General features: G+C 38.9%; 1 protein-coding gene across 1 annotated transcript in view; it reads left to right on the top strand.

Annotated features, from left to right (window-relative positions):
* The first annotated feature begins 321 nt into the window (after positions 1-321).
* The window catches only part of szt2 (SZT2 subunit of KICSTOR complex), a 120,721-nt gene continuing 105,552 nt past the window's right edge, over positions 322-15,490 (top strand). The window contains exons 1-19 of the mRNA XM_052130392.1: positions 322-418; positions 1,107-1,232; positions 3,226-3,399; positions 3,576-3,746; positions 3,838-3,960; positions 4,105-4,264; positions 5,131-5,237; positions 5,410-5,620; positions 5,748-5,918; positions 6,217-6,448; positions 6,603-6,732; positions 7,074-7,219; positions 9,330-9,482; positions 9,580-9,694; positions 9,832-10,037; positions 10,898-11,134; positions 11,469-11,547; positions 11,695-11,783; positions 15,014-15,182. Of these exons, the coding sequence (XP_051986352.1) occupies positions 395-418; positions 1,107-1,232; positions 3,226-3,399; positions 3,576-3,746; positions 3,838-3,960; positions 4,105-4,264; positions 5,131-5,237; positions 5,410-5,620; positions 5,748-5,918; positions 6,217-6,448; positions 6,603-6,732; positions 7,074-7,219; positions 9,330-9,482; positions 9,580-9,694; positions 9,832-10,037; positions 10,898-11,134; positions 11,469-11,547; positions 11,695-11,783; positions 15,014-15,182 (2,823 nt within the window). The 5' untranslated portion in view covers positions 322-394. The remainder of the gene's footprint in view (positions 419-1,106; positions 1,233-3,225; positions 3,400-3,575; positions 3,747-3,837; positions 3,961-4,104; positions 4,265-5,130; positions 5,238-5,409; positions 5,621-5,747; positions 5,919-6,216; positions 6,449-6,602; positions 6,733-7,073; positions 7,220-9,329; positions 9,483-9,579; positions 9,695-9,831; positions 10,038-10,897; positions 11,135-11,468; positions 11,548-11,694; positions 11,784-15,013; positions 15,183-15,490) is intronic.

The raw sequence follows: 15,490 nt of genomic DNA, 5'->3' as shown, positions 1-15,490 counted from the left end.
GTTGGAGTGATGGCTGCTGTCTAGATTTGATCAAAAATGACTTTTTTTCAAATAGTGATGGTGCTGTTTTTTACACTAGTAATGTCCTGACTAGACTTTGTGATCAGTTGAATGCCACTTTGATGAATTAAAGTAAAAAATGTCCTTCAGAAACAGCAAAATCTGTACATTATTCCAAACCTTTGACCTGTGGTGTGTGTGTATATATATTCAAATATACCTTAATGTTTATTTCCATTCTAAAAAGTTTCAATCTGGTTTGGGCTCTGCTAATAAATAATGAGGACTTTTATTTTGAAATCTTAAACAGGAAGTGGAGCAGCCATAGTCATATGAACGTTAAAATAAACCCTCTGAAACTCAAAAACAACCTACCAGTGATGAGAAGCACGGCATGGCCGAAAGACAGGACATTGAGGTAAATTGAACACGTATAAAAGGCACGGTTCGTTTGTTATCTTCAGTTTCTGCACGGACTTGTTTACAGGTTCAGAAAGCGGGTAAATAAACAGCCGGAGGGAAACATTTGTTTTATGAGATATATGAGACTTTTATTCTGTTTTTCCTGTACTGAAGGATTGTTTTCTGTAATTAACTTAGATTAGATATAGATGTGAGGAGTTTAATTGAATAGGTTAATAATGGAAGTAAACCAGTTTAGTGCAGTTCTGTCATGTGTTGTGTTGTCAGCCCCTTCCTCTTATGAAACAACAACAACAACAACAACACGCTGTTCTTCGAGATGTCACTGTCTGCCATTAAATATAGAACATAGTACAGGCTTTTAATACTGTCTTTTTCCACATTAAACTTAAGTTTTGGATTAATGTTGTCTCAGCACTGCAAAGCTATTCATTTATTCCTGTTCCTTAAAGTCCTGTTTCACTTGCATTGTTTATCAGTGGTTTGGAGATGTAATATGCACATCCTGTATTGAGTAATCAGTTACTAGCTCCCATTGTAAGATCATGCATTTGTAAAAGTGTTGGATCATGGTCAAAGTACCCCAAGTGCTTTAAACAAGTATTTTGATCCATACTTCTAAGTCTCATGCTAAATATCCATATTTGAGGTGCAACTGTAGTGTTTTGACTGTGTTTCTGCAGGTGGAGGAGGCTGAGCAGGTGTACCTGCTGATGAAAGATGAGTACAGGATATCACGCAATGTGCGTCTGTCCTGGTTTCTCAACAGACTCAATCAGGTCATTCGGCCCAGTCCACAGTCTGAGCTGGTAAGGGACATTCAGTTTTTTTTTTTTTAATTTTACGCAATGTGTTTCTATCTGTATTAAAAGGGTCATACCGTGCACATTTTATTATTTATTTTTTTCTCGCTGATATTAACTGTTAGTCTTAATAAAGTTCTACTCCAAAAGAATCATAATTTAGTTTTGCATGACCATTTTCGACCCTCTCTCTGACCCTTTGAGCTGCCTCATTCTTGAATAACAGCCTCTCTGACAGATTCACAAAATAATATGCCTTAAAATGTGCTGCTCAAAGTTTTCAAATCAGAGAGATATAAAAAGTAAAATAAACTTCAGCTGTAGGGATCCATAAGAAGGATATGCAGAGTGTCAATACTGCTATAGAATGTACAGAATGACCAGGTTATCCCATCAGTATGGGCATATTCCAGAACATTAATGCCAAGATTCATCGGGCTAAAATCGTGAAAGAGTGGTTCAGGGAGCTTGAGGAATCATTTTCACACATGAATTGGCCCCCCACTGTCCTGACCATAACCCCATTGAAGTCTTTGGGATGTGCTGGAGAAGACTTTACAGAGTGATTCGACTCTCACGTCATCAACACAAGATCTCAGCCAAATATTCATTCAACTCTGGACAGAAATAATGTTGTGATGTTGCATATGTTTGTCTAAACTATGCAATGACAAATGTGTGCCGTAATCAAAGCTAAAGGCGGCATTGACGATGGGAGAGTTGATGGGAAATCGGGGTCATTCAGGTAGTCAGCTGACATCATTTTATTGCTGCATAACATTGCTGAGCCTACACATGACCAATTCTAGCAACCCCAGATCATAACCATTATTTAAATCCAAACGGCGACTTTTTTTTTTTTTTGGCCAGGCAGTGTATATTAGCACAATTTAATTAATAAAAACAAATTGTTTAAATTTTATTTATTTATTTATTTTTTTTTTTTTGCAGTATATTAATGACAATGAGGTATATTTTGCATTTTTGGGTTGGGAAATGTCCTTAATCTTTAAAGGGATAGTTCACCCAAAAATGAAATTTCTCTCATCATTTACTCACTCTCATGCCATCCCAGATGTGTATGACTTTCTGTCTTCTGCTGAACTCAAATGAAGATTTTAAGAAGAATATATCTGTTCTGTAGGTCCATACAATGCAAGTGAAGAGTCACCAGAAATTTGAAGGTCCAAAAAGCACAAAGGTCGCATAAAAGTAATCCAGTGGTTTAATCCATGTCTTCAGAAGCAATATGATATGTGTGGGTGAGAAACGGATCAATATTTTAGTCCTTTGTTAACATAAATGGTGGTGGCATAGTGGGCTGAAGCACAGAACTGATAAGCAGAATGTTGCTGGTTCGATCCCCACAGGCACCACCATTGTGTCCTTGAGCAAGGCACTTAACTCCAGGTTGCTGCGGGGGGATTGTCCCTTTAATATGTGCACTTATTAAGTAAGTCGCTTTGGATAAAAGCGTCTGCCAAATGCATAAATGTAAGTGTAATAAATGATCCTCTCTAATTTAATGGGTTAAAACTCTGGATTACTTTAATCCTGCATTTATGTGCTTTTTGAGCTTCAAAGTTCTGGTCACTATTCACTTGCATTGTATGGACCTACAGAGCTGAAATATTCTTCTAAAAATCTTTGTGTTCAGCAGAAGAAAGAAAGTCAAACACATCTGGGGTGACATGAGGGTGAGTAAATGATGAGAGAATTCAAATTTTGGGGTGAACTATTTCTTGAATGGTCCTAAAATAGACTGCATATTGTAAAATACGCTTTTATTCAAAGTGACAAATGAGGAATAAAATACAATAGAATCGATTCATCAGGAGTTGTATAGCATGCTTGGATAGGAAGGGTCTGCTCCTAATGTTATACATGTGACTGTAATTTACCAGATCTGGGCAAATCTTCATGGATTGTGATGTTCTGCATTGATAATCTTTATCTCTCCGTATCTGTCTGAAAACATTTTTGTGGTGTGTCTGCTTAGCTCAAGTCAAAGAATGAGTTGGATGTTTTGAGTGTCCTACCGAAAGGATGGCAGCCCAATTCTCTTCCCTCGTCCTGCTCGTGTCTGCTGGTTCCTTCCACACGCGTGACCTTCCTGGCTCATCGGTACCGCTTAATCATCGAGCTGGATCTCAGTCCTTCCACTGGGATTGTGGTAAGAGATGCTGAACGTCAAGATTTTAGCTTACCGATGAAGTCATTTACCAAACAGTTTAAAATAAATAAATCAATAATGGTGGTTTTCAAACAGGTTTCCCAAACCCCAGCTTGCTCAAATTGATCAAAATAAGATCTTTTAAGAGTGCAATGTCATATTCTGCTTTTCTTCAGGATGACAGCACTGGAGAGATGATCTTTGATGAAGTCTTCCACGCTCTGTCTCTGTGTTTGGCTGGACTGGCGAGACCCTTTAAAGTTCCAGGAACTGATCATGAGTTCCGGCCCGAGATCTTCATCACTATTCTAGCATATTCCTCAATCATTGGGCTAAGTTCACACCAGGTTTGTCAAGTTATTTTTTAAGTCTCTCAACTTAAGCAATGTTTAGCTAGAGCTAGGAAAAGCTTTATAACAGTTTTATTTTGCCCGTCAGGTGTTGGTTCAGGGCTGTCAGCTGCACTGTATGGATCTGGATCAGTTTCTTCATCAGATCTATCAACAGTTGAGAACCGTGGAGAGCAACATTGCTGAAGTTCTACAACAGCAGCACAATCAGGTAAGAGCAGCATATAATCATATACATTATGTTTAACACTGTTGATTAATCTGTTGCTGTAACTTTTCAAATATTTGACTATCAGACTGTCTGGATATTCTTCTATAATATATGTATTTCTGTATGTTTGTAAATGTTCTTCAGATCAATGGTTCTCTGTATCAGTCTTTCTCTAATGATGCTGTGGAGGAGGCATCTCAGAGGAAGCCGGTGGTTTCTATGGTGACCGCAGATGTTGGGCTGGTCAGTATGGTGAGGCAGGGGATCCTGGCACTACAACTACTTCCTCCAAACTCGGGTGCAGGTCAGAATTTTTACTAATTTAACTTGTATTAAATTGTTGTTGCTTATATGGGTTGTTGGTTACATGCTTTATTTTTAATAAAAAAAATGTCCTGAAAGAAGATGAACCAAAGCCAAGTGTCTTTGATGAACATTTTATGAGGAAAACATAATTTTGCTGGGAAGGGGGTCAAAATGACAATTTTTGCCGATGATTTTGGAGCAAAGCTACAGGTAAAAAAGAATAACCATAGAAAGGTTTTTCTTTTGACAACACTTTAGAGCAGACAAAGAGTCATACATTTGTGAAATCCAAAATCTAGATATAGGTATTGCTGAAAACTGAAATTGTCATTTTGACCACCCTCTGAAAAATAATGGTTTACTCCGTAAATATTGATCGATGGAATTTAATATTTTGGCTTTCATCATGATTCATGTATTTTTTTCACGAGAAGAAATTTTTTTTTTTGACGTGTGGACCTCATAATAATAATAATAATAATAATAATTTTGAATATTGGTTAAGCCAAGCCCAGTGTCACTTAGTAAGATAACACATTAACATAAACATAACATAATTTAACACATAAACAAACTGGCAGTGAGATGTGAGACATGCATAACTGCCAAAATGTAAATAGGAGAGGCACAATAAATAAATAAACAAAAGTGTTAAGAACATAATTAAAACATTATTTTAAAATGCATTAAGTGCATTTCTTCTAAAAGTACATATAATCCCTGGAATAACAGAACATTGCAAGAGTTTTGTCTCTATATAGTGTATTTCAGCATGGCCTGAACGCTGACCAATCAGCATCCAGGAATGGATCTGTTTTATAATCAAAAATAATGAATCAAGTATCTTTTAATGTTGGACTGTAGGTATAATAATCATCACAGATGGAGTGACGAGTGTCCCTGATGTAGCGGTTTGTGAAACTCTTCTGAACCAGTTAAGAAGTGGCACCATCGCCTGTTCTTTTGTCCAGGTACCGTACGAATATAGAGATTTCATTCCGTTGGCCAAAAGCATATTATAAATATTGTGTAGTTTCAGTATAACAATGGCAGTTACATTAATTTATGATGTAACCCTTGTGTTGTCGTTTGTTGTAAAGTATATGGTCATTGATTGTTGTTCTTAAACTGTGTTTCCTTCAGGTGGGCGGAGCATACTCATACGACTGTAGTTTCGGTTACATCCCCAATGTGGAGCTTATGAAGTTCATCTCCATGGCAACCTTTGGCTCGTACCTGTCCAGCTGTCCAGAGCCCGACTCTACAGGCCATGAGATGAACGCTTACCATCGTGCCTTCCTCACATACTCCTTCCTGAGGACCGGCGAGTCCATGAACCCGGAGTACTACTGCTGTAAGGGCTTGCTAGACAATGAACTGTTCTACAACATTACAGAAGTAAAATGGATTGCGGAACACTGTTTACATTTGACATTTATCATTTTGCTAATAGTACTTTTGTGTCTGATGTGTGTTTGTAGTCTCTCAACACCGGCTGTTTAATGAGCACCTGGTGTCGGCCAGTGGAAACCCGGCATTAGTGATGCGCAGGAAGAAACACACAGAGAAGGAAGTTCACGCCGACTTAATCAGTGTTTTGTCCATCCGACTGAGAGAGGGATACACTATCCGAGAGATTAACATCACTAAAGGTACATTATCATCATTACGTAGGAGCCGTGATGCAGCGGTAGCACACCAGAAGCGTTCCAGAATATATGGAAGATTTGGTGCAAAACAGTATTTTTTTTTTTACTATAAACAAGCCCGAAACACACCAGGGACTCTTATTTTGAAATTGAGTGTTGGTTCCATAAGAATGCTCTATAATAAATATATGGAGTGGTGGTAGTGTAGTGGTCTAAGCGCATAACTAAAATATATTTTGAAACACAAAACAGGTGATCTCTTTTTGTTTAACTTAAGTAAAAATGATGTTCCTTCATAAAGGAGGAACTCAGTTGGAGGCGAAGTTGGTTCTCCTCTGGAAGCATAACATGCGCATTGAGTATCTTGCGGTGGCATCATGGCCCTTGGATCCGACCAAACGCACCACTTGGGTGGATGTGACCATGGAGGGCAGCTACGACATCCTGCACGACATCAGCTGCACCATGAGAAAGCCAATCACAAGCCCTTACCGCACAACTGTCATACGACGTTTCTGGAACACTCTGCAGAGGTAAGATCTCTCTTAGAAACAGAATTAATGTTGAATATTTTGAAAAACTTGCTTTTGCAGACAGAATAAATTTGCTTTAACGATATTTCTTCCATTGTTGTTCCGCTTTATTTTTTATAATAACACTGTAATGTGCGTTGTTTCTCTTTAACAGTATAAATCAGACAGATCAGATGTTGGTGCACCTGCAGTCCTTTAATTCAATCCCAGAACACTACACCATTCCTGAAAGCACAAAAAATGGAGTTCCTCTGTTTTATATTCCACCTGGATCCACCACACCGGTGAGTTAACACAAAATACGAGAAAATTAAATATTTTACTCTGGTTTTACAACAGTCTTAAGATCACAAACTAGGGGTGGTGTGGTGGTAAATATCTGGGCTTTTGGTTACTAAAAGGTAAAACGTTCAGTTTAGGCCTCGCTGGACTAATAATTTCACTAGCAGATAAACACATTGATTTTTGGCTGAACTAATGGACTAGTTTGGTTAATCCAGGGGCTAAAAATAAAACTGTAAATAATTAATTAATAACACTTTGGACTACTCCAGATGACCATATGAACCTTTGCCACTCCATATCCTGCACTGTATTAATATACTATGTTCCTGCTATCCCTCAGGTCCTCTCCCTCCAGCACAGTGGCTCTAAAGACTCCAGCCAATCACAGTTTGCCTCCTACTGGAAGCCCATCCTGTCCATTGATGCAAACTTCTGGCAGCGCTGGCTGCACATGCATCGCATTGCTATCATTCTGGAACATGACATGTGAGTGGCAGTCCGTATAGTGTAGGAGTCCTGTTACAAGATCAGGTTCCTCTGTTGACCCTGACCGATATTAACTAAACACTGAAAAGGTGTGTGTGTGTGTGTGTGTGTGTGTGTGTGTGTGTGTGTGTGTGTGTGTGTGTGTGTGTGTGTGTGTGTGTCCACAATTACAGTAAAAAGCCTATGCTCTATAGATCTTTAAGGGGTCCGTATTCTGTGCTTTTGTAGCATTTTTTTCTTCTCTGATGTCCGCTAGTAATGTCCACACAGAATGCGAAACAGCTGCAAGATCCATACTGTTGAACTAAGTCGTTCTAAGTGTAGAATCCTCCAGTGGTGGCCACAGAGGAAGGAAAAAATGTATCGCCGTAGATCTTTGCCAATAACAGATTGTTCCAAAAAGCAACTATCGGTACCGATTAATTGGTTAAATGGATATATTAGCCTACCTCTCATTTGTACATCATGTTAGTATTTGTTGGACTGCTTTATATTATGCTTATTTAAATCGAACACTTACGAGGTGTGGAGTTTTGGACCAATGAGTTCACAGGGGTGGAGCTACCCTGTACGATGCCAATAATTAGAAACTTGGCGTCTGATTGCAAGTGCGTGTGTCTCTGAGCCGCTGAACTAGGGCTTTGTCGATACAATCAAATATCGATATACTGTGATACATTTTCTCATGATATTGTATCAGTAATTTAGGTCCATGTATCAATATTTATATTCAACTATTTGAGTATTTATATCATGTAAACACACAGCAAAGTTGGCACACTGTTACTTCCAAATCAGTTTTATGAGCTCACCAAGAGAAAAAACGTGATGTTTCAAGCTTCAAGCTCTTCATCAAACATCAGTATATAACTGAAATATACCCAAATGAATTTGGAATTTTAATTGGAATTGATTCGTAATCTGATCAAATCATGATATTGTGATGATTTGCAATATTGTAGCGCACTATGGGCTTTTACGTCTACTGTCTTCTATGGACATATTCATAATGGCGGACAATACACAAAGTAATAATTTGCTGTATATGGATAATTTGTATATTCAGTTGAAGTCAGAAGTTGACATACACGTTAGCCAAATACATTTAAACTCAGTTTTTCACAATTCCTGACATTTAATCGTAGAAAACATTCCCTGTTTTAGGTCAGTTAGGATCACTTCTTTATTTAGAGAGAATTATTTCAGCTTTTATTTCTTTCATCACATTCCCAGTGGATCAGAAGTTTACATACACTTTGTTAGTATTTGGCAGCATTGCCTTTAAATTGTTTAACTTGGGTCGTGTTTTGGGGAGCCTTCCAGAAGCTTCTCACAATAAGTTTCTGGAATTTTGGCCCATTCCTCCAGACAGAACTGGTGTAACAGAGTCAGGCTTGTAGGCCTCAGGTCCTTTGCTATTGTTCTGGGATTGATTTGCAATTGTCGTATAAAACAACGTTCATCTCTAGGAGACCGAATGAGTCTCCTTCATGAGCGGTATGATGGCTGCGTGGTCCCAAGGTGTGTACTATTGTTTGTGCAGATGAATGTGGTATCGTCAGGTTTTTAGTCATTTCACCTAAGGATGAACCAGGCTTGTGGAGGTCCACAATTTTATTTTTCTGAGGTCTTGGCTGATTTCTTTTGATTTTCCCATGATGTTAAGCAAAGAGTGCCTTATTTTGAATGTAGGCCTTAACATACATCCACAGGTACACCTCCAATTCAGTACACCTCCTATCAGAAGCTAATGGCTTGATATAATTATCTGGAATTTTACAAGCTGCTTAAAGGCACAGTTAACTTGGTGTATGTAAACTTCTGACCCACTTCGGTATATTCTTAAAGCAATCTGGACTCCTTTTTACCCTTGTCACTTTATCTCATGGCGTCAATTCATTTACTCACCCTGATGTTACTTTATTGTGATGGTTTCCAAAACCATGACAATTTATATGAGCTATTGTTTAAGTTTTATTAAATGGTCTGTGTGGAATACAGATAGAGCTTTGAACAGTATGTACATCGATCTCTTTTTGTATTTTTATTTTATAAGCCTTTTTATGATCGAAATTAATAACTTTTTAATTGGCTTTGTGTCTTTGTTCAGCCCGGTCCCAAAACATGTGCACAACGCTGGCAGTAATGGACGATTTGGTACCATCCAGTGTCGAATCTCTCACTCTGCGCTCACCTCACTGCTGAGAGACTGGAGCAGTTTCGTCCTAGTGGAGGGGTACTCGTACATTAAACTCATATACAGGTACACACACAATTCATTTTCCAGGTGTACATACAGCTTGTTCTGTGAAACCATTCTTTAAAGTTTTGCAATGTTTTAATCAGTATTTTTCCCTCAGTGCCTCTGAGTTGCCGCCTGTCTCCTTCTATCTGGTCCGTCTGATCTCTAAAGCTCCCTGTATGGTGCTGAGATTGGGCTTTCCCATAGGAACTATGGCACACACCAGAAACAAGGTGACACACTCTAGTTGATTCTAAATAGGGCCTGACCGGGCCAGCAGAGAAAAATTGCTCCTAAATGGTGCCCTCAGCCCTTGCAAAAGGACAGAGTTGTTCGTTAGGAGAATTTCTCACTTTGAATCTTTTTGTAGATTGTGGATGAACTTCGAGAGCAGATTCTACGGCTGCGGTTTCCTCATCGAGTCCAGAATAAGGAGGCCACACCAAAGACCAAACGCAAGATTCTGGGTAACGCTTCGCCCTCTAAGTCCCCGCCTCTTCCTCCGCCCAATCCTGCGCTGTCAGACCGGCCATGTGTCGTAGTGCTCGACAAACCTCTTGAGAAACTACTGATCAGGTCAGTTACATAAACTCTAAATAATAATGTATGTCATCATACAGTAGTTATTTGTATTTAGCTACAATGTACAATGGACCCACCTGTCATATAGAGACCAATGTTCACCATCCAAACAATTGTTGATCGGTACATTTAAGCCCCACCCTACTTTTTTCCTGCTTGAATATCCTGTTTGATTCTGAAATGTCACATTATGGAAGCATTATTATGGATTTTTAACTGATATTTCCCCTTAATCGGTTCTCTAATATCGGCTTTACCTATAAAGTTGGACTCAAAAGACTTTTTAAATATTAATTATGTCACATTATGGAAGCCAAATGGGTTGTAAATCAAGATAGACAAATAATAGTTTTGACTGATATTTTGAACTGAAATGTGCACACATTTATAACCGATTCGGTTATCGATTATCTTATGTCAGGTTTATCGATAAAGTTGGACAAAAAAACGTTGCATTTTAAATATGAATTAGGCTAATGGAGGGGCTTTGAACAAGTATATATTGCAACTAAAACTACTATTGCAACTCAAATAAATTATTTGTAGCCCATGCACAATATTTGTTTTGTAAAGTAGATCACCAGAGGTTCGTGATAAATTATTGAGTTGTTAATGTGCCTAAAAGCAGAAAAAAGTTATACAAAATAAATTATTCATATCAGTTATCGGACACTTATCACAAAAATAATCACTATTGTATCTGTCATTTAAAACCGATGTTGGTCAATTTCTAGTTGTGAATGCCATTGCACGTTGACTTTAATACTGATTCTCATCTGTCTTCTGTAACTTGGGTTTCAAGTTAATATTTGGGCAAATCTGGTACCTTATTGCATTCTGATGTCCTGTTACAGGTACGAGAAGCTTCCGTCAGATTTCCGTACACCTTTTATCTTAAACATGGAGCCATTTGCTCAGCCACTCAACATGGGCGCCCCTCTCAGTATGGCCGCCAGCCGCACAGCATCTTCCACCGTGGCGTCACTCTCGCGATATTTCCTGCACCAGCGCTGGGTATGGGCTGTGCAGAATGGGCCAGGAACCGCTGTATCCCTGCAGGCTGTGGCTCACATTCTGTCCATGCTCTCTGAGTGAGTCTAAAACAACATGTCACTTAAGTCACACTTAAAAAGTATTTCATAGCATTAGATCACAAAATAGCAAACAAGTGTCATGTGCTCCTAATGCTGCTGGAGCCTTTCTCTGAACTAACTTTACTTTTTTGAGCCATTTTCTCCTCAGTGACACATCAACTGTTGTTTTGGTAATTTTTAGTGGTTGGAAGAAATCAGTCGAGTTTGTCATTAGCATGTTGCTAAGCTAATGGCACAATATACTCATAAGTACACTAATGCAAATGACATTCTTAATTTTTCTTGAGCCAAATCCATAAATGTAATGTAAGATTTTATGTCGGTTACGCAGGATACGTCTGTCTGAGGGCTTCCATTTTGCAGCGAGTGGCGAGGGAATTGTCAACATGGTCACCGAACTGCCTATGCAGGTGAAAACACTCATTTAAGGTCAAAACACTGAAGGTGATTCTGAAAGTGTAAACTCACTGACACAATCACTCTCTGCTAGTGTTGGCCAGCTTTAGATTTTTGTTTGTTGATGTATCACTAATATTTAGCTACAACTGTGTGTGCAGAGTCTGCCTGCTCATTTGGAGCAAGAAAACCACACCTGCATTGTCCAGTACATCCTGTTTCCACCACACTCTACTTCCACTAAGGACAGGTAACAGATCATCACACCCCAATTTAACCATCTGTATACTGCTAAATTGTTACATGGCATCTCTGCAGAGAATCTTAGTCTAACTGTCTAGACTAGTGTTTGAATATTTAAATATTATAATTCAGACAATTCAAATACATGACATCATATACATATATTATGGAAACAGATAAGTAAAGAGTTTCGACAATACAAAAAGTGTCTTTAACCCTGTACTGGGTCTGTGGGTGTGGCCAGGAGCATGTTATAAGTTTAAGTCCCCAGATCCACAAGTCAGGCATATGTGGTACCATATGAAAGCTTATAATCTGAATTTTTCTCAAAACTCAAGAAAGATAAGACCTGTAATCCTCAGTGTCATAAATGAGCTCCACTTTTAGGTGATGTAGAAATATGAATATGAAAGTGTAGCACATAAATAGACATGTCATTAACTCAGCAAAAAAAGAAACATCCTCTCACTTTCAACTGCTTTTATTTTTCAGCAAACTTAACATGTGTAAATATTTGTATGAATATAAAAAGATTCAACAACTAAGACATGAACTGAACAAGTTTCACAGACATGTGACTAACAGAAATTGAATAATGTGTCCCTGAAAATCAAAAGTAACAGTCAGTATCTGATGTGGTCACCAGCTGCATTAAGTTCTGCAGTGCATCTCCTCCTCATGAACTGACCAGATTTGCCAGTTCTTGCTGTGAGATGTTACCCCACTCTTCCACCAAGGCACTTGCAAGTTCCCGGACATTTCTGGGGGGAATGACTCTAGCCCTCACCCTCCGATCCAACAGGTCCTAGACGTGCTCAATGGGATTGAGGTCTGGGGTCTTCACAAGCCATAGCAGAACACTGACATTCCTGTCTTGCTGGATATCACGCACAGAACGAGCAGTATGGCTGGTGGCATTGTCATGGTGGAGGGTCATGTCAGGATGAGCCTGCAGGAAGGGTACCACATGAGGGAGGAGGATGTCTTCCCTGTAACACACAGTGTTGTGATTACCTGCAATGACAACAAGCTCAGTCCGATGATGCTGTGACACACCGCCCCAGACCATGATGGACCCTCCACCTCCAAATCGATCCTGCTCCGGAGTACACGCTCATTCCTTCGACGATAAAAGCAAGTCCGACCATCACCCCTGGTGAGACAAAACCGCGACTCATCAGTGAAGAGCACTTTTTGCCAGTTATGTCTTGTTCCCATAGGTGACATTTGTGCCGGTGATGTCTGGTAAGGATCTGCCTTACAACAGGCCCACAAGCCCTCAGTCCAGCCTCTCTCAGTCTATTGCGGACAGTCTGAGCACTGATGGAGGGATTGTGTGTTCCTGGTGTAACTCGGGCAGTTGTTGTTGCCATCCTGTACCTGTCCCGCAGGTGTGATATTCGGATGTACCAATCCTGTGCAGGTGTTGTTACACGTGGTCTGCCACTGCGAGGAAGATCAGCTGTCCTCCTTGTCTCCCTGCAGCGCTTTCTTGCAATTTGTATTGCAATTTATTGCCCTGGCCACATCTGCAGTCCTCATGCCTCCATGCAGCATGACTAAGACACGTTCATGAAGATGAGCAGAGACCCTGGACATCTTTATTTAGGTGTTTTTCAGAGTCAGTAGAAAGGTCTCTTTAGTGTCTGAAGTTTTTATAACCGTGATCTTAATTGTCTACCATCTGTAAGCTGTTAGTGTCTTAACGACCGTTCCACAGGTGCATGTTCATTCATTGTTTATGGTTCATTGAACAAGCATGGAAAACATTGTTTAAACCAAATAAAGATCTGTAAAGTTATTTGGATTTTTACAAAATAATTTTTTAAATACAGTGTCCTGAAAAAGGGACGTTTCTTTTTTTTGCTGAGCTTATATCAAATGAAAGCTCTCATCTGCAGGAATGTGACACTGTAGTTTATTTTAATTTAATATCACCACAGTTTGAATGTTCATCAAAAGAATCACAAAGTGAAATATGATCTCTGTAAGACAATAAATACAAATGCCCTCCGTTATCACCGCTTCTGTCAGCCCCAAATAGCCACTCTATATCAACTCTTACCTTAGGTTGTTTTCTTTAAATTGAGCCTTTGTGTACTTGTCTGTGAGCTTGCTTGGGAAAATAATCAAATTTTATGTCTTGGAACAATATATGTATTCCAGTAGAAAAAGCATGATAAACAAATCATCAGCAAAATATGTACCCAACTATTGCTGATTAAATGTTTTCCAACGAAACCAAGATTGAGTTTCTAGAAACCTCGAAAGCAGAGATATTCGACGAAACATCGAGGAATGTCTATGCACTTTAAACATTTGATGTCTATGGACGTGTGCATTCCCTACATTTCAGATCTGTATATTGTGATGGAAGGTGATGGAGGAAAAATAATATTTCCTTGTACTTGCTGCCATCTAGTGGAATGAAAAAATACTTTTTGCAGAAAGATGATGAAAACAGAACCAGATTTGCATGCTTATGTTAGGACAACAATTATTTATGAATTTTTGGAATCTTTTCTAACCCTAAACGAAACCAATTTTATCCAATTAGTCCACTGAATGTGCTTGCGTTGAGCTTTTAAATTTGGGTGTGAAAACTGCAGGCTGCAGCCAAAAAATGCACCAGAGATAAAGAAGTTAAAATCAAAATATTGTTTCCATGTCATTGAACGTAACCCTTTTATATGACTTTGGTATATCACTTTGGTTGCATCACGTCTCACTAGTTTTTAGCGCCTCTAGTCATAAGCTCTGAGTTTTTTTTTTTGATTAACGATGTGCCAAGTTAAGCGTATTTTGAAACTTCTGAAAAACACGCCTTGAGGTCCCAGCTTGATCAAGCTGTATTTGAGTGCAAGAGTGCACCATATGCTGGCTTGTTGGTTTGACAAGGTGTATTACCTGTACAGTCTTGCATGTTGACTGCCCCCTACTGCATCAGAGTGGTACATCATCTTGAATCGCTCCGATAGTAACAACCGAATTTACGTACAGGTCTGAGGCATGATTAATTGCATACATTTTTGAAACTAGTTATTTTTCATATAAATAATCACTAAATTAACACATTAAATCAACAGCCCTAATTCATAAATTTCAAAATTTTTGGTACTCTGTTGGGACGCCACTTGATGTGACTAAAATTTGGGTCCAGAAGCAAAACCAGTTGTTCACAGTATCATATCGTATTTGTCGCACCCCTATTCCAGTGTTTTGCCTTTGTGTTTACAGTTTCTCCACAGATGATGATAATGACACTGAAGTGGAGGCGATAGATATGGACACAGAACTCAGTTTGGTGACAGAGTGTTGGGTGGAACCACAGAGTGGGGTGGTCTGCAGTTTACTGGACCAGCACCGACACTTTCAGAACCTCAGCTTCCAGGAGATCCCACAGGCTGTCAGTAACAATCACGTCATGGCATACACTACCCATCAAAAGTTTAGACACTATAAAGAATCTACTCATGCATTATTTTAACTACAGTATTTTCCACCATCAAACCTATGAAATAACTCATCAACAAATCAAAACTATCTTATATTTAAGCTTGTTTATCAGTAAGTCCATACTTTTCACATTTTTATCTTTTGGGGAAAAGATTATGAGTTCTTTCCAATAAATACAATAAAATGTGTATATAATAATACTGCACTCTTGTGTTTTTTCATTTTGAACTAAAAAATGACCAGGACATTTTCATTAAA

Source organism: Xyrauchen texanus, chromosome 7 (assembly GCF_025860055.1).
Source record: "Xyrauchen texanus isolate HMW12.3.18 chromosome 7, RBS_HiC_50CHRs, whole genome shotgun sequence".
Lineage (NCBI taxonomy): Eukaryota > Metazoa > Chordata > Actinopteri > Cypriniformes > Catostomidae > Xyrauchen > Xyrauchen texanus.
This window is presented reverse-complemented; position numbering and strand designations above follow the sequence as displayed.